The sequence below is a fragment of the Pipistrellus hanaki genome (assembly GCF_964339955.1).
Source record: "Pipistrellus hanaki genome assembly, chromosome: X".
Taxonomy (NCBI): domain Eukaryota; kingdom Metazoa; phylum Chordata; class Mammalia; order Chiroptera; family Vespertilionidae; genus Pipistrellus; species Pipistrellus hanaki.
The window spans coordinates 90906784-90929805 of NC_140524.1; the positions used below are offsets into that span (position 1 = coordinate 90906784).

The 23022-nt window shown below is 54.9% G+C and overlaps 2 protein-coding genes across 2 annotated transcripts in view; one reads left to right on the top strand and one right to left on the bottom strand.

The window, feature by feature from the left end:
* Window positions 1–288: 288 nt before the first annotated feature.
* Window positions 289–12019, top strand: ARX (aristaless related homeobox). Its single transcript, XM_084870079.1, has 5 exons — window positions 289–704; window positions 2319–3141; window positions 5741–5786; window positions 8400–8728; window positions 10777–12019. The coding sequence occupies exons 1-5, from the start codon at window positions 509–511 to the stop codon at window positions 11012–11014; spliced, it is 1632 nt and encodes a 543-aa protein (XP_084726205.1). The 5' UTR covers window positions 289–508; the 3' UTR covers window positions 11015–12019.
* A 6780-nt stretch (window positions 12020–18799) lies between these two features.
* The window catches only part of POLA1 (DNA polymerase alpha 1, catalytic subunit), a 311394-nt gene continuing 307171 nt past the window's right edge, over window positions 18800–23022 (bottom strand). The window contains exon 37 of the mRNA XM_084869425.1: window positions 18800–20111. Coding sequence (XP_084725551.1) covers window positions 19966–20111 — 146 coding nt within the window. The 3' untranslated portion in view covers window positions 18800–19965. The remainder of the gene's footprint in view (window positions 20112–23022) is intronic.

Here is a 23022-nt window from a genome sequence, read left to right on the forward strand (position 1 = left end):
TTCAGGCCAGCCCTGAAGGGTTAAAGGAGGAGCTGCAAGCAGAGGATGGAGAACTCAGAAAGTTGTTCATGAAAAACAAAAAAGAGAAAGAAAATCAACTAGGGTAGTGCCCGCTGCTCCCCCCCCCCCGCCCCCGCCTTTCCGGAATCCAGTCCGGGCTTTGCGTCCAGCCCGCAGACGGCCGCAGCCAGGCCTCTGGGGAGAGCCAATCAGAGGGCGCCGCTGAGCACGTGGAGGAGAGAGTCTCCAGCGCTGCGCTCCCGGGCTCACTACACTTGTTACAGCCCGTCCTGAGCGCTGAGAGGGCGAGCTCTGGCCATCCGCAGGGCAGGAGCCGGCAGCCGACAGCTCAGGGAGGCAGAGAGACACAGAGATCGCCATAAGATCCACTATAACCTCCATCCTCCCCTAGCCCCCAACACACACCCATCCACCCATCCATCCATCCCACCCGCCAGGAGAAGCAGAGAGCGGCCCGCTTTCTGCGCCCAAGGCAAAAGCCCCAGCCATGAGCAATCAGTACCAGGAGGAGGGCTGCTCCGAGAGGCCCGAGTGCAAAAGTAAATCGCCAACTTTGCTCTCCTCCTACTGCATCGAGAGCATCCTGGGCCGGAGGAGCCCCTGCAAGATGCGGCTGCTGGGAGCAGCGCAGAGCTTGCCCGCCCCGCTGGCTAGCCGAGCCGACCAGGAAAAGGCCTTGCAAGGTAAGGCTGCCCCCTCATCCCCCGCGCCGCCAGGCACCTGCAAAGGGCTGCGGGCTCCGCTTTGGATGTTAGATGATAGGGTTGAGGGCCCTGGGGTGGTCAAGATGGAGAAGGAGGAAAGAGAGAGAACTCTAACTTTGAGGCCTGGTGTCTCAAAGCTTAACCGGGGATCTCTCCCTCCCTCTCTGCTTCCAGAAAAAGCAGAGGCCAAGCTTCTCTTTGGGGGGCCTTAGGTTCTTGGTGTTGGTTCGTATGTCATTGAATTACCCCCCTTTGGTGGCCTTGAGGGGGTGCGTGCAGCAGGTCAGAAACCGCAGGTGCTGGGTGGACCCTTGTAACAACTTGGAGAAGTCAAGAACCCCAAAATCTTAGAGCGGGGAGGGGGTGTCCAGGCAGAGTGAGCCCTGGCCTTTCCTCTGGAAGATTTCTTTAATCGTGGTACTTTGCTTTTATTTTTTAAAACACTGTATTGTTAAACCCCATCCCAGCTCCCAGAGATTCCCCAAATGCTACTTGCTGTATTTGAAATGTATGAAATGTGCAGCTCATGCATGCTATTTTTTCTCTGCTATGTTATTTTTAAAAATAGAGTTGAGATGTGTAAAGGTTTTTTTTTTTTCTAAATTTAAAAATTCCATAACAACTGTCATTTTGCTCCCGCTCCGTTATGCTCAAGTTTCGCCTTAAGCTGGCCGCAGGGATGTCACAGGGAAAGAATTGTTGATTTCTCCTAAAAGCCGAAAACCAGCCGTCCAGCCACAGGGAAGACTGGAGCGGATGGTGGGGCGGAGAAGGGGCCCTTTAACATAAGACTGACTTTCCCTTTTCTTCTTTTTAGCCCGCTGTGGCACCTGAGCCAGGCACTTCCTCCAGGGGAAGGGGCGGCTTTGCCTGTTGCACCCCCCTTCTCCCCACACTCGAGCCCCTCTGAGCCTATTTTTGCCAGGACAGTTTTTCTTGGCTTTTCTGGGTGAGGAGCCTCGCCTGCTGGGGCTGCTGACTGCTGCTGACTGCTGGGGCTCCTATGGGCTCAGGGCTGCTCCTCTTAGGGGTCCCCCGCTCCGGCCAGCGCCCCTCTGGCCACCCAAGGCCCCCAGGGCAGAACAGCAGGCATTGTTCCTGCGCAGACCTTTCAGGGAAACAATCATTTTTTTTTAAGTTGCTGCATGTTTTTAGATTCGCCCTGCCCTGAAATGGGAAGGGGGAAAAGTGAGAAAGAGGACAAGGGAAAGAAAAAGAAATGAAGAAGGAAAGAGGTGTGTGTGGCGGGGGGGGGGCGCACAAAAAGAGAAAGGAAGGAATGGGGAGAAGATTGAGATAAGGAAAGAAAGGGAGCAACTGGGAGAGGAAGAGGGGAGAGAAATGGAAGGAAGGAGATGAAAGGAAGGAAGAACAGGAGAAGGGAAGGAAAGACGGGAGGGATGGAGGCAAGAGAAGGGAAAAAGGGAAACAAGAGAGGGAAAAAGAGAAAGATGCAAAGGAAAAGGACAAGCGAGAAAAGTGTGGAAGGAGGGAAAGGGCTAGAAGCCTGGTGACACGGAGCAGGGACCCGCTGCCCGAAGCCGCTCTGTCCCAGATGCCTGCCGCCCGGTGACCGCTCTCCCTTGCCCGCAGGCTCCCCCAAGGGCAGCGGCACCCCGTTCGAGGCGGAGCTGCACCTGCCCCCCAAGCTGCGGCGCCTGTACGGCCCGGGCGGGGGGCGCCTCCTCCAGGGCGCCGCGGCGGCGGCCACCGCGGGTCCCCGGGGGGAGGCCCCGCCGCCGCCGCCGCCGCCGCCGCCGACCGCGCGACCGGACGGCGCGGGGGCCGCCGCCGCCGTGGCCGCCGCGGCCTGGGACACGCTCAAGATCAGCCAGGCGCCGCAGGTGAGCATCAGCCGCAGCAAGTCGTACCGGGAGAACGGGGCGCCCTTCGTGCCGCCGCCGCCCGCGCTGGACGAGCTGGGCGGCCCGGGGGGCGCCGCGCACCCGGACGAGCGCCCCGGCGGCGGCACCCCGGCGGCCGCGGCGGCGGGGGGTGGCCCGGGCGCCGCCGAGGAGGACGAGGAGGAGCTGCTGGAGGACGACGAGGACGAGGACGAGGAAGAGGAGCTGCTGGAGGACGACGACGACGAGCTGCTGGAGGACGATGCCCGCGCGCTGCTCAAGGAGCCCCGACGCTGCGCCGCCGCCGCCGCCAGCGCCGCCGCTGCCGCCGCCGCCGCCACCGCGGCCCCCGAGGGCGGCGAGCTGTCGCCCAAGGAGGAGCTGCTGCTGCACCCCGAGGACGCCGAGGGCAAGGATGGCGAGGACAGCGTGTGCCTGTCGGCGGGCAGCGACTCCGAGGAGGGGCTGCTGAAGCGCAAGCAGCGGCGCTACCGCACCACGTTCACCAGCTATCAGCTGGAGGAGCTGGAGCGGGCCTTCCAGAAGACGCACTACCCGGACGTCTTCACCAGGTAGCGGGAGGCCGGGGCGCGGCTGGGGGGCGCCGGGCCCGGGGTAGGGGGCTCCGGACGAGAGAGGCGGGCGGGCACCTCCCCTCCCCGAGATTGGAGTGAGGACTTCGGAGGAGAGAGGCGGGCGGGCATCCCCCCCCCCCCCTTCCCCAAAATCGGGGCCAGGAATTCGCTCCTGCGCTCCGCGCCGCGCCATCCCGCTGCGCCCACCCCTGCGCCCCGGGCACCCCCGCCTCCTCCCCCCAGCCCCTGCTCCGGACTTGAAGTTCAGCCCCGGACCATTTCTCTCCTTCCCAAGGAGGGTCTCTCCGGTTTAATTTTTCCCCCCCAAGTACAAGTTTTAGAGATAAAGCAAAGCCCTCTCCAAAGGGCGCCCGAGCCTGCCATCTTGGGGAGCGAGTTCCCCGCGCGCAGAGCACGGAGGCCGGGCGCGGCGGCGGCTCCCGGTCGCCAGGCACAGCAGCGGCTATTTTTGGTGGCCGCGTGGGCGCTGCGACCCCCCCTTCCCAGCCCGATGCCCGGGAGCCGGTGGGTATCAGTTACGCTGTTCGCGTGAAGCTGGAGCCCGCGCCCGCGGAGGCCTGTCAAAAGCCCCAAGTTCTTGGTGCCAGGACTCCCGAGAGGAGCGAAGGAAGTCAGAAGGGAGCACTGTTTGCGATCCGCACACACGGGAGGGGGGGGGGCGCTCTCCCCTCTCCCCCATCCCATGAACCCGGCATTCGTTTCATGGATACGGGGTTACAGGGTGGAAGTCTGGCCAGCCTCAGAGGGGACAGCTGGGGCGATTTCTCTGTCTGATGGGTGGCCAAGCCAACCCGAGGCTTCGCTCCCCTCAGAGCCCACTGGAGTGCGCGTGTCCCGTGTGTGTGTGTGTGTGTGTGTGTGTGTGTGTGTGTGTGTGTTGGGGAAAAAGCCTGTGAGGTTACTGGGCCCCTGGCCCCCATTTCTTCTTCATCTGACCTGGGTGCCAGCCTGGCTGGGACCTTCCTCCCTGACCCTAAGGCCAAGGTCTGGGCTCCCGAGAGCGGCAGACTTCTCCAGCGGGGAGGGAGAGAGAGGTGCCTGCCTGTCCCGGCTCCTGCAGCTCCGCAGCCCTTTCGCAGGAGACGTGTGCAGCTTTCCAATGCGCCTTTTGGAGGCGGAAAGCTGGCTGGCCGCCCCTTTGAACCGAAGGAGACAGTGCCTCTCAGGCCAACTCTAAAGTGCAGTGGCTCTGGCAATTGATTGCCAAACGCTCTCCTAACCCGAAACGGGGGGAAAATGGATTGGATGCTGGGCAAAGGGATGAGATTTGGTCATCTCTTGAGTTAAACTTGGCCCTGCCCTAAGTCTCCCAGGCCTCCATTACCATGAAATATATATGTATCAGCGTGCGCGGTCAGATAGCGAACTCCCAGACGGCTTTTTGCATTTCTCACACGTGCGTTTCAAAAGAAGAAAATGATGTGGTGTCAGCTGGCCGCCGGGTCTGCCCTGGCTTAGCTTCTCCAAGAGGAACCTGGGCCTGAGATGGGGGGGCAGCTCCTCACCCCCCCCCCACTTCTACCTCGTTTGGACCTTCCGTTCTTGCTGGGCACCAGCCAGGAGTGCGGTTTTGATCTGTTGGTGCTTCCCAAAGCAGGAGGGCCGGCCAGGAGTGCTTAGGGGACCCGCTTTCTCAGGTCCTGGAGTTTGGGGTGTGGACTGGGGGCCTGCCAGGGCAACCCCGGGTCTCTGGCTGGGGCAGCCCCCGCTCTTTCGTATTAGCTGGTATTAGCGATCAGGGAGCCAATTATTCTGGGCGCGCTCATATTTTCGGTAAACAGGTCTTAAGCCTTTTTACAGCATCTTAATGGTTTCCTATTTGCCTTAATTGTCGCAGTAATAACAGCAATGACGGGGTAGGGTTTCAGCTCAATTGACTTCCTCTGAGATGGGCAGGGTTTGTAGTGGGCACTGGAGTCAGGAGGTGCGCGGAATTTTGTTTAATCGAAAAATTACCCCACTGAACTCTTAATAAGCTTAACATATCTCCAGAGAGTAATGGGGAGTATGACCTAAGAGGGTGAGGGAGGGAGGGAGGGAGGGGGGAGAGGGACGGAGGGGAAGGCGTGGAGTTGGAGAGAGAGAGAGAGAGAGAGAGAGAGAGAGAGAGAGAGAGAGATTTTTTTTTAATAGGGCATAAACATTTTTAAAAATTGAGCGCTGAGTTCTCCCATTTACTAGTACTATTAGGACAAAACACGATATAAGCACTGTATGTGTGTGTGTGTGTGTGTGTGTGTATGTGTGTGAGTGTGTGTGTGTGTGTGTGTGTGTGCGCGCGCGCGCTCGCGTGTTGTCTAACTTTGTCTTAAGAGACAGACAGAGAATCTGAGCGCCCAGTTCTCTAGATTTACAGACCCAGGAAGCCACCCTTGAATGTAATGTGATGTAACATATAATATCCCGTATCTGGCAATGTGGTTGCATGTTTAATGTTCTCAGTCAAATGGTAGGCACTCCGGTGTGGAAGGGATGGCGATGCCCACGTGTTTGGGGGCGAGGGCGAGCAGCCAGGGGAGGCCGGCCAGCGGGGGAAGGAGTTCGCGGTGACCTCCTGTCTGCTGCTTTCTTACAGGGAGGAGCTGGCCATGAGGCTGGACTTGACTGAGGCCCGAGTGCAGGTGAGCTGCTCCCAAGACAGGGAGGAAGTGGGGGGAGGGGGGTTGGGGGGGGAGGAATGGGAAGGAGATAGATTGATGAATTGGGGGGGGGGGAGAAGTTTTCCCCTTTATTAAAGGGAGAGAAGGGGAATCAGAAAAAGAGACCTCGACATGCATCCACGCACCCAAAGATATTAGAATCAGAAGGCCTGGGGTGGGTGCAGGAGAAGGTTTCTGGGTGGGGGGGTCCTTGAAGAAGAAAAGGGGTCTGGGGTCACCGAGGCTGAAGTTCAGGGGCCTCTGCAGGAACCAGTCCTTGGCCTGCCTTCTGATTGAAATAATGGGACAGAGCACGGATTCGGTTGTTAGACAAATCCGCTCAGCTCCGAGCAGGTATTTGGCTGCGATTAAGTCTCCGGATTGGGCTTCATAAAAGCCCACTTAGCGCTAAAACAAACAGGGCCATTTGAAGGCAAAATGCTGTTTGATTTCCCCTCTGCCCACACAAGGAGCTGGCTAATGCTATTTGATTTCCCATTTTTTATAGCAATGAGCCCACATTGATCTAATAGGGAGTGAGTGCAATGCTATTAAAGGTGTTTGCAGCGCCATACCAGAGTGCATTTCCGAACCCGGGCCTCATAACCAAAGAGACGATCAACACTGTGCGGCCCCGATGGCCAACAGAAAACAGATGTCCCCGAGCCGGGAGCTGAGTGAATCACTTTACAGTCAAAATCGAGCGCTGATAAAGCACAATAAATTCCATATGGCTCATTTAATACACAACAGCTTTCTGCATTAGGAGGGCTAATGATGCGGCCTGCCCCCTCCCTTCTGTTGACACATTTCTCCATTGTCAAACAGAGATGTGACAGCCACTCCGCGTTCAGCTCAGGGGAGCGAGGCGTGGGAAAGTTAAATAACTTTTTAAAAAGAAGGCAGCCGCCCCCCTCCCCCTCTCCGCTGTCCCTATTCACTGGACGAGATGTAATTAAGGGAATATGAATTATTAGAGTCCTTTCGTTTACCTTCGGGGGGCCTCGGAGGTATTAATTCAATAACGAGGAATTGCAGGGGGACATCTTGATAATTACAGCTGAGCCCGAGAGACGGTCAGTCTGTTAAAAGGGCTCCCCTTCCTTTGAGGGCATTCTATCCGCTGCCCCCCTCCCTGACTTCTTTCACTGCCCCAGGACAGGCGGATATTCTCGTCTAGACAGATTTGGGCACACAAAAGCTGCCCACCCAGCTCGGTCCCATCTAGTCTTACCTTCTCAAGCCCCTGAATTTCCACACGAGTCTGTTTCTGCAACTCCCAAATAGATTATCTGAAGGCGGCGGGATGCTATGGACAGTCCCCGGGCGGCAGAATTTTTAAGTAATCAGCTGAGTTGGATGCGGGATTTCTCACAGAAGCTAAGCCAAGCTTAGCTACTCATGCTGGTAACCACAGCCCCTGGCGTGTCTCTTTGAAAGACACGGATGTCTCTGAAACATTTCTACAGCCGATCCCTCTGGGATCCTTTACATCGTATTTTCATCTGACTCCGGACAGCCTGGAGCTCATTCTGAATTTTTAGACTTGCGTGCAGGCATAAACCCAGCCCTAAAAATATAAATGCCTTCAGGAGAGAAGGAGCCTCTATCTCCGCTGTGGGTGTGACGAGCGGGTCACATAAAAATAATGTCAGGCTCCCGGAGTTATTTTGAGACGGTGGTAGCTGCCACACTGCAGGTAACGGTCTCTACGAAGACTGCTTTCTATTAACAATTAGGAAGACACCTGGTGCTGGAAACTTCCCCTGAGCCTACAACTGTCTTATTTAAAGAAATTATTTAAACCACATCTCCCCTCCACAAGAAGTGAAGGACCCGTTCGCTCTGAAGATGTGGGAAAAAGTAGAAAGTCGACAGGTATCCTGATTCTGTGTCTCTGGCGCCACCAGCCAGTGCCTCCCTGGGCAGAACCAGGCCCGGGCACAGCCCTGCAGGTGGCAGACTGCGGGCCCCATATTCCATTTCTTGGGAACCAGACCCCCCAATGTATGCCTGCTCAGGAATTACTGTGGGCGTCTCTTCCCCTCCAGCCCCTTCCAAATCTCAGAGCCCAACCTAGGACTCTAGGTGTTCAGTAGACGGGGGTGGATAGAATAAACGAACCGCCTCCCCATCCCGTTTTCAATATAGAAAAGGGATTTTGCCAGCTGCTGGGTAAAGCTGAAGTAGGTGAAAATAGCTGATATGCAGGGGGGAAAAAAAAGCCCATATGCCTTCACCACTCTGGATGTGAGCTTTTTTTATGACCCCATTTTACAGATTAGAAAACTGAGGTTAAGAGAGGTTGAAGATGCACAGCAAGCAAGTACGCAGACTTTTAAGCCTTGCTTCCCCCATCTCTAAACACGCCCACCAACTTTCCTTCAATGTCCAAAGAACTAGGCTCATTGAAATATCCTCTGGAAAGGGTTTGCTTGGCCCAGTTTCCTGCTGGCTTTAAGTTTGGGCTCCTTTTCACCCCCGTCGGGGCCCCAGAAGCGTCCCGGAACAGCCTGAGGCGGGAGAGGGGGAGGCGGGCTGCTGGGGGAGGCGGGGAGGGGAGCCGCACTGACCGGGCTCTCTCTCCGCCTGCAGGTCTGGTTCCAGAACCGTCGGGCCAAGTGGCGCAAGCGGGAGAAGGCGGGCGCGCAGACCCACCCCCCGGGGCTGCCCTTCCCCGGGCCGCTGTCGGCCACCCACCCGCTCAGCCCCTACCTGGACGCCAGCCCCTTCCCCCCGCACCACCCCGCGCTCGACTCGGCCTGGACCGCCGCCGCCGCCGCGGCCGCCGCCGCCTTCCCGAGCCTGCCGCCGCCGCCGGGCTCCGCCAGCCTGCCGCCCAGCGGGGCGCCGCTGGGCCTCAGCACCTTCCTCGGAGCCGCCGTGTTCCGGCACCCCGCCTTCATCAGCCCCGCGTTCGGCAGGTAACAGCCGCCTCGGGGTGTCTGTCTGTCTGTCTATCTCCCCCACCCACACATACAAACACACACGACCTGGGATCAGGGAGGAGACCTGGGGCAGGCTGAGACACACCTTCTCTCTCTGGCTGGCCCGGCCTAAAAGATTTGGCCAAAGAAAAGCATCTCTCGTTCAGCCTCCAACTGTGGATCCGGAAGGGGATGACATGGAGGCTGAGCGGTACAGAGGAGGGAGGTGGCAGTAACAACAGTCAGGACGATTGTGAGCGCTCAGTGAAAGCTGCAAAAATGCCATTTCAAGGCGGCGGCAGCCCAGGCCATGGTGTGTGTGTGTGTTTGTGTGTGTGTGTGTGTGTGTGTGTGTGTGTGTGAAAGTGTGCAGGTGTAAGTTACTGGGCCCGGATGGCTGCAAGTTTTGCAAAAATGCTTCCCTGTGCCCTCAAGCCTGGCAGTCAGAGGAATGCAGCCCTGGTCTCCATGGGAAACCTGGGGCCCTGGGCCCTCTGGGTGCAAAGAATTCTTCCCTTTTCCCCAGACTCCATCCTCCTAGTCACTCAAGTGACCGCTGCCAACCGTACCCCATAAGTGCCATCCCCAGCCCCCATGGGGCACAAGACGACGAAATAAAAGAAACAGCTCTTCGGATGTTCTACCTCCCTCTCTTTAAATGAGCATCAAGTGATCGCATAAAAAGTCTGTATAATCATGCAGACAAAGAGACAATGGAGGGATGTATGAAGTTGGAAAGTGCAGGGAAAATAAAACTGATGCAGCTTCCACGACCTGTCTTGGGGAGAACAAAGAAATATTAGATTTATCCAGCTGTGCAGCCACGTAACAAAAATCATCTGAGAGAAAATTTTCAAAAACCAATCAAATAAAGAGCGAACGCATTGCAGTGTAGTGACTCAGTTTACCTAGTGGGACCAGGGCACGTTGCGCCCCCTCCAGGCCACACTTGATTTCTTTCTGGGAAAAGATTTTATCTTTTCCTTTCTGACAACCAGAGACTTGGTACTGGGCTGGGTACCGGGCAGTGAGGTCCCCCGAGAGCTAGAAAAGGGGTGCACTGGGCCAGGTATGAGGGGTTGAGAGGCAGGAGGCTCTCCTGCAGCCCCAGTGGGCTCATATCTAATCCTGGAAATCCCTAGTTGGGCCTATAGGGGCAGGAGCCAGAGCCCTGGGGAGAAGCAGGGGGTGGGGCTGTAGGGGTGGTAGTGTCTCCTGGGGGAGGGGGGGCTGTTCAAGGCCTCTGGGCCAGAACCCAGGTGCTGTGTTGCTGCGCAAAGCGGGTGGCCAGGGCGCACAGAGCAATCCCGGTGCTGCCTGGAGGTGGTGGCACGGAGTAGGGTTGCAGGCTTGGATGTCTCCAAGCACTGCGTGAGTGGCGGTGGGGGGTCGAGAGGCTCTCTGGGACCAGGGAAGGCGGCGGGAAAAGGGTGTCTGTGCCAGGACCCAGGGCCTTTGGCAGGTCATAGCCTTCTGTTCACGGGCAATCAGCAGACGGCACCTCCACCGGATCATTGGCCGGGCACTGACAGCTCAGCCTGGCACGGGCGGGCTGCCCTGTTGGCGGGAAGGTAGGCGAACAGGGCTGGATTTTCCAGGGCCCAAGAAGTCTCCACAGATGAGGCGCCCTAGACTCCGGGGCCTAGAGAGAGTACCAAAGCCTGCAGAGCAGGTCTTGGCAGAGCTGGTCTTGAGCAGTTTTGATTCCCCCCCCCCTCCCCTTTCCTTTTTCTCTTTGTCTCTCCTTCGCTCTCTCCTGGCAAATGGTATGACAGGCAATCGGGGCAGTGGGGTTTGGGGCCGGGGACCTCTCTCCCGGCTGACTCTGGCCTCTCCAGGAAGATCTGGCCCTTTGATCGTTTTTTTCCCTCCGTCTGCTCCCCTCTCGGCGCTCAGCTTCCGGCCCGCGCCCTCACCCTCTCCCCAGCCTAGCCCGCGCCGCCCGTCCAGGGCCCGCGCCTCCGGCCCTCCCCCTCCTGCTCCCCAATCGGAGGCTCGGAGGGGAGCCGGGCCGTGACCCACCGCGCTGTTTGCTCTCCCCGCAGGCTCTTTTCCACCATGGCCCCCCTGACCAGCGCGTCCACCGCAGCCGCGCTCCTGAGACAGCCCGCCCCGGTGGAGGGCGCGGTGGCGTCGGGCGCGCTGGCCGACCCCGCCACGGCCGCCGCCGACAGACGCGCCTCCAGCATCGCGGCGCTCAGGCTCAAGGCCAAGGAGCACGCGGCGCAGCTCACGCAGCTCAACATCCTGCCGGGCACCAGCACGGGCAAGGAGGTGTGCTAAAGGCCCCCCGCCAGCCCCGGGCGCCCCGGAGGCCACCTCACTCAGCACCACTCAAGACCAAATGGAAACCGAGGACCAGCGCCCCCTCCCTCCCCCCCAGAGGCCACCGAGGGAGCGCGGCCGCTTTCGCAGCCGCCTGGACGCGGGCGAGGCGGCCCTGGGCGCTACCCCGACGTGGCACCCCCTCGGCTGGCTGTCCCCTCCTCCCCTATCCCCCTGTCCTTGTCCCCCGCCCCCACCCCTGCCATCCAGTCCGGACCCTCCTCCCTTCAACCTGGCTCCAACTCGGATGTCCACGCTCCCATTCTTACTTTCCTGAAAAGATGGGGAGGTTTTCTCCCCAAGAGGCCCCGGGATCGAAGTTAAAAATTTTAAAAAAGCCCATCCTCTCTTCCTCCCACTTAGCTTTTTTTTTTATTTTTTATTTTTTATTTTAAATAGCATTTGGCGCTCTAAGTTGATCTCTCCCCAGCGCGGGCCCGCCCCAGCGTGAAGCCAGGGCCCCGGAAGCGAATGCGGATCTGTAAGATAGCTACCAGTGCACTTAATGGCAAGGGGCGTCTCGTTCTTGTTCTCTTCTTTATCACACACCAACCAAGGTTTTTCTATCAAACCAAAGGGAAATACTCTGCTAGGATATGGACTGTCGAAGTCACCAACTGTGATTATTGATTCTGTACATACCATTGTTATTAAAAAAAAAAAAAAAAGAACAGAGCTTTGTATATTTGAAATGTTATAACGCAATTGCACTCAGCGTGGTATGGTAAAAAGTTTGTCCTCCTGTAGCTGCTTACTGTGTTGTAGATACGGTAGGGTTCCTAGACAAATATTTATGTACTCAATCAAGCCCTTTATTTAACTTATTAACGGTAGAGGCTTCCAAAACCTTCCAGATAAAGGCAATGGTACAGTACTTTTGTGTAACGTGTAACTGTTATCACTTTTCCTTGCTATCTAGTGGAGAAGTGTCACGCTCAAAATAAAAAAAAAATTATATGTTTAACAAAAGGAACTGTGCATGCTCTGTGCAGGCGCTGAGGGGACGGGAGAAGGGGGACCCCCAGAGGCCAGGGCTGGGCTGGGCGCCCCAGCATCCTGGGATTTCTCTCACCCCCGTTTTGTGTGAATCTGATCCTCCCCAGCATCCGGGCTCCTGCAAAGGCGAGGGATGCCCCGTGGTGCTTTCCAGGGGCTTCTCTGCCCCCTGGGCTCCCGGGGCCAGGGAGGTGGGCAGGCTCCAGGGTGGGTGGGTGGAAGGTAGGCGTTGTTGATGGTGGAGGCAGGTTTGAAGTGAGGGGAGTCTCGGCTCTCAAGTGGAAGGGAGCTCTTCGTGGGAAGTGCCAAGCAGCAAGGAAGCGCTCCGTCCCGATGACAGGTAATGGCTGGGAGCTAAGGCGCTGGCTTCCAAGGGGCGCACATGGCGGGCTCCTAGGTACACAGTGCCCCCTCAGTGAGAAGGGATGGAGAGGGGGGAGGAAGGAGAGAGAGAGAGAGAGAGAGAGAGAGAGAGAGAGAGAGAGAGAGAGAGAGAGAGAGAGAGAGAGAGAGAGAGAGAGAGAGAACCCCAAAGCATTAGAGCCCGAAACCGCGGGGATGGTGACGGGAAAGGCAGTGAGAGGTATCCAAGTGACAGAAATGTCATCACTCATCCAGGCACCAAATAACAACGTATACATTAAAAAGAATCGAAATGACTCAGGCTTCGAGAGAAGACCCCAACAGATTTTCGGTCCGAGGCTCCCTGGGCGTACCCCTCCCCGGAGGCCTCCCCCCAAGGCCCTACCTGCGCCTCCGGGTGACCGGGCGACCTCAGCCCGCCCGCGGGGGCCCGGTCTCACCGCCGCTCCCAGGGTGATGGGAAAGGGAAGAGAAGCTTAATTAGTTTCAATTTGCAGCAATTAGCGCGCCAGACCTTTGGGGAGAGGGGCAGGCGGGGGGCGAGGAGGTAGCAGGGGGTGGGGTGACTGCCGCGCCTTGAGGAGCCGGAGCCGCTGCCCCGCCAGGCCCGGGCCCTCGGGCGCCGTGGGGGGCGCGGGCGCGCCTCCAGCCCTGGCGATCCGGCTCTGCGGGCGCCCCGGGCGGCGATCTGGGGGAGGGGGGCGGGTCCCCTGTGCCCGGGGCGCCCGTGTGCAAGGCCTGGGGGCAGGTGCGGGGTCGGGCCGAGGTCAGCCGCGGCTCCAGGAGGGCCGCCGCTAGGCAGCTGCCAGGCTTGGCCCGGGCGTCCTCAACTGCCCCCCCCCCTCCGCCCCCATCCCCGACGTCCGGAGCCCCTGTCCGCTGGGAACCATGGGAGGGAGGGCGAGCCCCGGAGGCTCCCGGGCCCTGGGGCAGTCATGGCCACCCTGCCCCCGGCCTTAGACTCGCTCCCAAGCTGGGGCCTGGCTTGAGACTTGGGGAGCCCCAGCCAACTGCCTTCTCTCCGCAGTTCCCACCGCACCCTCCTCTCTGGGGTGCAGCAGGCCCGGCGGGAACTTTCTAGGATGACCCCCGGAATCTGAGTGTGTCAAACCTCAGACTCCGCAGGGTCTGGGGTGGGGGGGGAGTGAAGGCCGCTTTCCTGGAGGTGGGCAGAGTTTCTCAGGAGTTTGGAGTGGAGAGGGGAAGTGCAGGAGGAACACGAGGGAAAGGACTCTCTCTCTCTCTCTCTCTCTCTCTCTCTCTCTCTCTCTCTCTTTTGTGGTCACTATCAATTTTCCGTCGATGTTGGCTTTTTGTTTCCGTAGGGCTTTTCCCCTCGCCAGGCTGCCAGTTGGATGGCGCACGAGAAACAGTACCATTCTTCCTGTTAATGAACTCTTTTTTAAGTCATTTTTTCTCATTTGACCCTTCCATGGAGCAGAAGCAAATTGCGTGAAATTACCTCCAAGGATTACGTTTATTACTGGCCAATGAGAGCCCCTCGCCTTGCTTTACAAACTCCTAATCCCGTGTCATTCTGATGCCGCAAACAAGCCCGCGTCTGGGCCTCCTATTCTTTCAACTTTCCCCAGCTGGAGGGACCTCATTCGGCACTTAATATTCCCCATAAATATCACACGCTAAAGACCCCCTGACTTCCAGCAAGTCCACATTAAACATGTGACATGTCACGCATGACAAACTCTGAGTATCTTTTCAAAGCAGCATTAAAAGCAAAGAAACCAATTTTCTTCCCCTTCCAAACCTCCCCAAGTGCTGAATGATGGGGATTGGAAAGAGCCACTGGAGCGTACTTAGGGGGATTTTATGAGATTTTCCAGAATGATTTAATCTTATTGTGAGCATTATTAATGAATGGCAACCCAATTTGGCCCCAATATCTGGGAACGCAGTCACAATGCTGGGAGCGGCTGACCGCCCCCCCCCACCCCCGAATTCCCCCACCTTCCACCACGGAGGAGGGGTGCGGAGCCCGGAGCTCAGGCAAATTGGGGAGAGTCCCCTGATACTGGCATGGCTGTCCCCTGTCAGAGTGCCCCACCACCGGCTTTCCGAGGGCCACCTCCGCAGCATCTTGGGGGGAGGGGGGATTGGGAGCCTGGTCTGTGGGAATGAAGGGAAGGGGTGAGCCCATTTGCTACATTTTCAGACCAGATCTGGAGGAGGATCCCAAAGAAAAGGGAAGGAGGCAGTTGGCCTAACGTTGTCAGAAGGTGCCCCTAAGGGTTCTTCTGTGGACAGCGGTTGGAATAAGCAGCTTAGGCTTCTGGCCAGGAAGGTGGCAGGCAGATGAATGAGGCGAGAGTGACTATGGGTGAGAAGGTCTGGGACGACAGGGGGACTTGAAAGTCAGACTTCAGCTAAAAGTCACCAGTACTGGCCCGGCCAATTTCCCCTTTCCCCCCCTCCCCCAAGTGGGGCAAGCATTTATTATTATTTTTTCTTGATAATACCAAGAGACAAGGCATCTGGAGTTCTCTTTTCTGTATCATCTTGAGTGTGATCTTACTAGAATGGAAAAGGGGGCTGACGTTAGAGGAAAGAAAATGATACTGGGTTTGTTCACCTTGCATGTAGAGGGAAAACTGGACGTGAACATGTGTGGATGTGTGTACACAGAAGTGTGTCTGAATGAAGGGGGTCCGAAATGGGGGCTGACCTTGTATTTTGGGACACAGAAGCAGCCACACATGTAACTTACGGTGGCAGCCTGCCTGGGGAGGCAGGGCAAGAAAACTACTACCTGACGGGGAAAAAAGTTTTTCAAAGGAAAAAGTCCTGTTGTCCCCGCGCGTTATTAACGGTCCAGTTTGAAGTATACATTTTTCCCTTTAAAGAAAAGGGAGCCATTGCCAGTTACACATTAAGAAATGTCATTCAGTCATTTTTTATTCATTCTCCGGAAATCTTCGGCGAAGCCTGAATCATACTTCTAACAAGCAGCAATTTTGTTAATCCAGGGGGTTATTACTCTGGGCCCTTATTAGGTTCGACACTACTGCCAAGCAATCCTATAACCCTCTCAAAAGAAGTTTACCTCCCTGCTATAAAACCAGTAGTGGTATTTATACTGTGCAATAATTAGTGTATTACTTGAATCCACTAACACGTTCATTTTATCTCTGCACAAAACCTCTAGTCTGCTTATAGAAAGCTTGTGCCTCCTTTGGAGCCGGTAAAGTGGTGAAAGAACGAATTGAAGGCTGGTTGCACTTTCTCCTTTTGCCTCGCCTTAATTCCCATCTCTTTCTGCTCTCATCCAATTAGCACAGTGTATTAAGCGGTTTATCATCTCATAGTCAGCTATTGAGAGAAACAAGGCAAGCACTTTGCAATAGAACCTGCTCTCCTTTGACACCCTCAGGTACTTACATATTCCACTGTGCTATGAATAATAGAGGAAGAATGGAGAGCTAATTCCCTCATCAAAGAATGCCTTGTCTGCTGCTTTGCTCAACAACACCATTCTGATCAAAAGAAAAGCAATAAAGCTTAGCATAACAAAACGAAACCTACTTATTAGCTTAGTGGTTAAATTAATGCAGAGCCGCTGCTATTCAAAACCAAGGTTTGAAAACAGCCTCCAACAACCTGATAATGCTGCCTTCGGGATGAAGGAATTTTAATCTGAAATTTGAGGCTGGCTCAGATGAGTTAATCTATTAAACTGCTATCAGGAAGTGCCGTAGCAAACCGTTCAATTAAGAAATATTTAGGTGAGGGGAGAAAAAAAGGGGAAGGCGAGGCCGCGTGAAGTTTAGGGGAAGAGCATTGAATTGAGGGGTCGGGGATTCTGACAAGAGGGTTTGGGCTCGGTGTGTTTTTTGTAAAACCCTGACAGAAGACGGACATCTGGTTTTGGAGTTTCCTTGTATTGGCATCTCCCGCCAAGCTGCCTGAGATGATGCTTGAGAATCCTGGGGTGTGGAGGTAAGAAGTGGTGCGGGCTAGACCAGGGGGTGATGGTGCCGGGCAGGGACTGCATCGCTTTTCAATATCCTCTCCCCAGCTGCAGTCTGGGCTTTAGTTTCCTGGACAAATTAAACTCTTACTGAGCTTGCCTTTCATAGGATGTGCAACATCTGCCCTCCCGCCTCCCTTTGTATGGAGAGCTGAGGGTGAGCGTGCTGTGTCCCAGATAAATGTGTGCCCCGTTGCAGGCAGGCTCTGCTTCCTAAATTCAATAGGAAAGGTGCCCTTTTCAGAGGCGTGGGGCTCCGAGAAGAGCGGGGTTCTTTCAGAGTATGTTTCCCAAGGGGCCAGGATACAATTAAGCCCAGAGGTTTAGTCTGGCCCAGAGCATTTAATTGTTTTTATTTTTTAAAAATCAGTCCCACCGGTGTAGCTCAGTGGTTGAGCATTGACCCAGGAACCAATAGATTGAGGTTCCATTCCCAGTCAGGGCACACACCTGGGCTGCAGGCTCTATCCCCAGTAGGGGGTGTGCAGGAGGCAGCTGATCAATGATGCTTCTCTCTCATCAATGCTTCTCTCTCTCTCTCTCTCTCTCTCTCCCCCTCTCTGAAATCAATAAAAATATTTAAAAATCAGTTGCCAAGAGACTTTATAGAATATCAGGATGCTTAGCTTCTCTTGAAAACTGGATGTGGTCTGGGTTTGGCCCCTCCCAGCGTCACTGAACAGCCGCTGCCCACTATGGACAGCCCCTGCCTCTCTCTGGTGTGAACCTGGCCCGGCCTATTGCATCCCTTCACTTTAGCACTTAGCTCAACCCCATGGCAGGGAGCCTGGGCAGACAACTGGGCGCCTCCCCCTTACAAAGTGGGCAGCATTTCTTTATTTAAAAAATATTTTTATTGATTTTTTACAGAGAGGAAGGTAGAGGGATAGAGTTAGAAACATCAATGGGAAAGAAACATCAATCAGCTGCCTCCTGCACACCCCCCATTGGGGATGTGCCCGCAACCAAGGTACATGCCCTTGACCGGATTCGAACCTGGGACCCTTCAGTCCGCAGGCTGACGCTCTACCCACTGAGCCAAACTGGTCAGGGCGGTAGGCAGCATTTCTATACCATCCTACCCACTGAGGAGTAGAGACTTTTCTCAGAGAAAAGTTTATACGCCATGTTCCAATCTTCCAAAAACAGATCCACTGGGATTCTTCAAAGTTGCAGTTCCAACTTTATAAAATCCTGGAACACTTAGGTGCCTCCCAGAAAAGCCTCTCAACTCATCTGGAGTTGCAGATCAGAATAAGAAACATCAACAACGGCATGAGCTCTTTTCAAAGACTGTTCTCAGCAACGCCTGGACTCTACAGAAATGGCTCCTGCCCTCACGGTGATTCCAATGCAGATGCAGAGACAAGAAGCAGACTAGTGAGAAGTTACAAGAGGTTCCGGGAGATTCTTGATGACCAAGTTCAGGGTAACTCTCTACCTGTATTTACCATAACCCCAGGCCCAAGAAATCAAGGAAAACATGTCTTCTCTTCAGAAAGCAAAGTGCGGGCCTGGGCTCGGGAAGCACACATTTGATCACCATTTCTGACCTTAGACAACAGCGATGAAAACCACACCAATCCCTTAGTTTCCCCGAAGCAACTTGGGCGCTCCAACTTTTGACAGGTTGCAGAACAGGAAGTACCTAGGCATTCATGAACGAACTGACAGGGCCCTAAACCGGAAGTGATTCTACTTAGAAGCCGAGTGTAAGAGAGACAGTGGAGAAAGGAGAGGGTGAGGAGAGTAAAGAGAGGGTAAAGGAAGATAGAAGGCGGTGCCATCTCCGTTGCTTTGACAAGTATTCCTTCACTAGGGTCCATGTTGGATGACCTTTCTCTCGTGGGCTAGCCTTTTCTCAGGAGCCATCGCCTTGGCTCTCGCCAAAGAGATGCCATGGGCTTTTAGCTCTTTGACTGCCCACATGAGCAAAGGACATGAGAAACCATACTTCATCTCTCTCTTTTTAAAAAAATATATTTTATTGATTTTTTACAGAGAGGAGGAGAGAGGGATAGAGAGCTAGAAACGTCGATGAGAGAGAAACATCGACCAGCTGCCTCTTGCACACCCCCTACCGGGGATGTGCCCGCAACCAAGGCACATGCCCCTGACCGGAATCGAACCCAGGACCCTTCAGTCCGCAGGCTGACGCTCTACCACTGAGCCAAACCGGTTTCGGCCATACTTCATCTCTTAAGGGACCCGAAGCCCAGAGAAATTCTCCCAAACGCCACTCAGAACTTCAGGACATACATCAGGTGGAGCTTCTCGGAGCCGATTCTAACCAAGCGGACCTCTTATTCCTCGCTGCCCCCTCCAGTCAACGTTTTGTTCCTGATAAGGACTTAGGGCAACTGGTTTCCCTTAGAAAACTTTATTCTTAAGTGAAAAAAAAATAAAGCACAACATATTTATTAAAAAACCACATAGGAAAATAGTTTTAAAAATAAAGCATGGATGTACAGGAGAAATATCTCTTGTTAGTATAAACTTATCGATAATATAAGGAAAGACTGCTCTATGGAAGTCCGTTTAGCTTCTGGCAAAGCACAAATGAGAAAAATAGCACCGGAGGCAATGACCCACAACCCTCCGAATATAACACAAGGACCCTCACCCCGGACTCCACACGTTTTGAATGAAATGTTGCAGGATACCAAAGTATTTTAAACGTGTTTTCCCACCGTATAAGCCTTTCCTTGGATTTTCTACTTAAGAGGGAAGACAGGAATGTGAGCGTAAAACACCTGCCCAGTGTGCATGTGTGTGTGTGTTGGGCTCTGGGGCAATTCAATAAACAAGTGAGCTCTGTTTAATCTATTTAGTGAGAGCAAGACTTCTCAATCGCCCCCCTTCGACTGGCGTATAAAAGACCAGGCTGAAAAGGACAGCCGCCCCTGCAGCCAGCGGCTGGGAAGCGCTCGGGCTGAGCCTGGGTTTAATTGGCATGTGAAAAGGCAAAACCTTAGTGCTCCGACGGCCTCCAGAAAGCTCTCTTTCTGGGGGTGCCTCTGCTGAGGCCCCGGGGGCACAGCTTGGGGTCACTCTCAATTAATTTCTCTTCTCTCGCTGACCCCTTCCCTCCAAATCCAGCCCTGAACCCCAATCCAAAGCAGCTGGCTCCAGGTGCTTTGCAAAGGGCTAGAGGACCACTTTTCAATAGTACCCGTGTTTCCCCGAAAATAAGCCATCCTCCGAAAATAAGACCTAGCGCATGCAAAGATAAGACATCCCCTGAAAATAAGACCTAGCGCAACTTTGGGAGAAAAAATTAATATAAGACACTGTCTTATTTTCGGGGAAACAGGGTACGTGGTGTATTTTTTTTTTTTTTTGCAAGAGGAAGGCTGTTTGCATCGTCCCTGATGCTTGGTAGATGAAATATTCTTGCAGTTCCTTCAATCGCCCCCTTCCCGAGCCACATGCACATGAACATGAGATGCAGTCCACATGAAAAGTGAAGCGGAGAAGTGGTGAGGACCCCAGGGAGGCGAGGGAGGTGACAGGTAGTGGCTTTGGGTCTTCATTCAACCACCCCGCCACCGCCACTTCCGGGGCGCCCTCAGGCCCTCACGGCGCAATCCACGAAGAGCTTGCTGAGGTTCACTTCGCTGTAGCCACTTTGGGACAAGAACTGCTCCGTTATGTTCTTGAGATTTTTGTAGTCCAGACGGACTTTGGTGGTGAAATACTGCTTCCTCATTTTTTCTGAAAAGAAATAAAAAGAAAAGGATTACAAGTCTGAGAGAGAGAGAGAGAGAGAGAGAGAGAGAGAGAGAGAGAGAGAGAGCGCGCGCTTTTACTTCGCCATTGGAGTTTACCTACAATATGATAATAGTTTCAGGTGTGCTAGTATAACACAGCGATTAGACATTTGTATACCTTCTGAAGTGACCCCCGAATAGGTCTAGTATCCGTATACTGACTACTCTACTCCCTGTGCTTACTTTATATCCAGAGGGAGCTTTTATTATTTAAAATCTTTTTATTGATTTCGGAGAGGAAGGGAGAGGGGGAGAGAGAGATGGAAACACCAATGATGAGAGTCATTGATCGACTGCCTCCTGCACACCATGCACTGGGGATCGAGCCCGCAACCCAGGCATGTGCCCTTGACTGGAATCAAACCCGGGACCCTCCAGTCCGCAGGCCGACGCTCTACCCACTGAGCCAAACTAGCTAGGGCCAGTGGGAACTTCTTAAAAGACCACCCAGCACTTCCCATGCACTAGAGAAGGGGGTGCAGATTGTACCTGCAGCTCGATGGCTCGGATATCTTCATGGTCCTGTTGCTGGTCTGCCCCTGGCCCAGTCCCAGGCAGGGGGTGCCGAGCCCCCGAGATTCCTCTGTGGAAGCCAGTCTGCCTTTCCCTGCACACCAGTGCTCAGCACCCTGCTGACTCAGCACAAGGCGGGGGGCGTGGGGCAGGGGCACAGCTACCATGATGGCACGCAGGTGCACGCCCATGTGCAGCAGGCAAGGTGAGTGCCGCTTGCCGACGCCACTGTTGCAGCGCTGTGGAGCATATGCACACACTGCATGCAAAGTATGGATGGGGCAGGAAACACTTGGTCTCAGAGGAAGCCCGGGTCTCCCAGAGCCAGCTCCCCGCATCGGCTGGGCCTAGTTGGCTTCTCCTGGTCCCTCCGCTGCTGACAGAGAGGAGAAGCAGGCAGCACCTGTCCACTGGCGAGACTGCTTTCCTCTCTGTCTACACTAGGGGTGTCGAACTCAATCAGAGAAGGGGCCAAAATCTAAAATCCAGCCTAAATCGCGGGCCGAATGGTTTACTGAACAGTCATAAACTGACAATGTCATAAACTGACAGCGGAGTGCAGTGATGACAGCGTGGTGCGGGCCACATTGCAAGGCCTGGCGGGCTGGATTTGGCCCGCGGGCCTTGTGTTTGACACATGTGGTCTACACCATGTGCCCGTGAACTTCGGGCACGCAGCCCCTCCTCTGCTTCCTACTCCTTCTCCCCACGCCCCCTGGCTTTTCTGTTCGGAGCAGGGCACGGCCAGGCACAAGGAAGAAGCTCTCTTTCCTCCTCAGAGCCTCCCCTCTGGTTCTTTTCAACAATCAGTAGGGCTGTGACACCAGCTCTGATCTTCTGGGGACAGAGACGATCCCAGGGCGGCCAACCCTGCCCAGGAGAGTTCAGATGACACAGTTTTTGTCCAAAGCTACCCGGGAACGCGGTGAGGTGTTTGGGGGGGGCCCCTTAAGAAAATCCTCATTTTCTGGCTGAGGAAACTGGGAGGTCAAGTCACTTGCCTAAGGTCACACAGCTGCTAACCCGGATGAAGACATACAACCCGGGCAGCCAGAGCTCCCAGGGAGCTGGGCAGCCCTCAGGGGGCCAGCCCGGGCCTCAGTGCCCAGCGCTGGGGATAGGAAAGCATCGGGGAGGAAATGATGTCCATCACAGAAAGACAAACCCACTGCGATGGCATAGCACCTCCGGTGTCTACAAAACACCTGGACAATGAAAACTCGCTCTCAAGATTTCAAAAAATATATATATTTTATTGATTTTTTACAGAGAGGAAGGGAGAGGGATAGAGAGTTAGAAACACCGATGAGAGAGAATCATCGATCAGCTGCCCCCTGCACACCCCCTACTGGGGATGTGCCCGCAACCAAGGTACATGCCCTTGACCGGAATCGAACCTGGGACCTTTCAGTCTGCAGGCTGACGCTCTATCCACTGAGCCAAACCGGTTTCGGCTCGCTCTCAAGATTTTTATTCCTTAGCTACACAGTCACATTTGTTCTCCACCACCTTGGCTAAATCGCATCAACTGCTTCTCAAACAACAAGTTTAGCAGAAGGCATTGAAATGCCCCAAGGCGGTGGGAAAAACCAGCAAGAAGAGAAAGACCAGGGGCTCGTCTTGAACCGGAGAAGCAGACGGACACTTTGAAAGTTCTAATTATCGGGAGTCTGGGAAGAGGCAACAATGGCCCCTGCCCGGGCAGCTGCTCTGCAGGCCACAGCCCGGGCAGGCCCCTCGGCCTGGGGGTGACACGGCGCATGTGTGGGGGCCAGCACGCTGCAAGAGCCACGGTGATGGGGAGCGGAGAGGAAGAGAGAGGGCACGGCTCCCGATGTGTCTGCCTCCTCTGCTGATGGGATATTGACTTTTCCCACCAGGTTGGTTAGAAAGGCGACTATTTACGCCGCCACACAGCGGAGTGAGAATGACAACCAGCGTCACTTGGTGCTCTTCTTCGTAAAAAAAGACAACTGTGATCACCAGCGTACGCCATAGCCATCGATATGGCCAAGGCACCATTCCATGCCAGTTTGAAATGCAGATAAAAGCTCTCACTTGCTTCCCCAATGAGAACTGAATCAATAATGTAGGGGAGATCTAGGAAACAACTGGATTTGCTGTTGCAGGCCCGGGGCTGGAGCTGAGGGGGAACGGGCGCACCCCTTCCTCACGGTTTTCTCTCCCCGCTCCAGGCCCTTAGGCCGCCTGGTGAGCCTTCACCTTAACACCATCACCCTGTTTCCTTGGATGCTCCAGCAACTATTTAACTTTTAATATATTTAATTGATTTTTTACAGAGAGGAAGGGAGAGGGGTAGAGAGCTAGAAACATCGATGAGA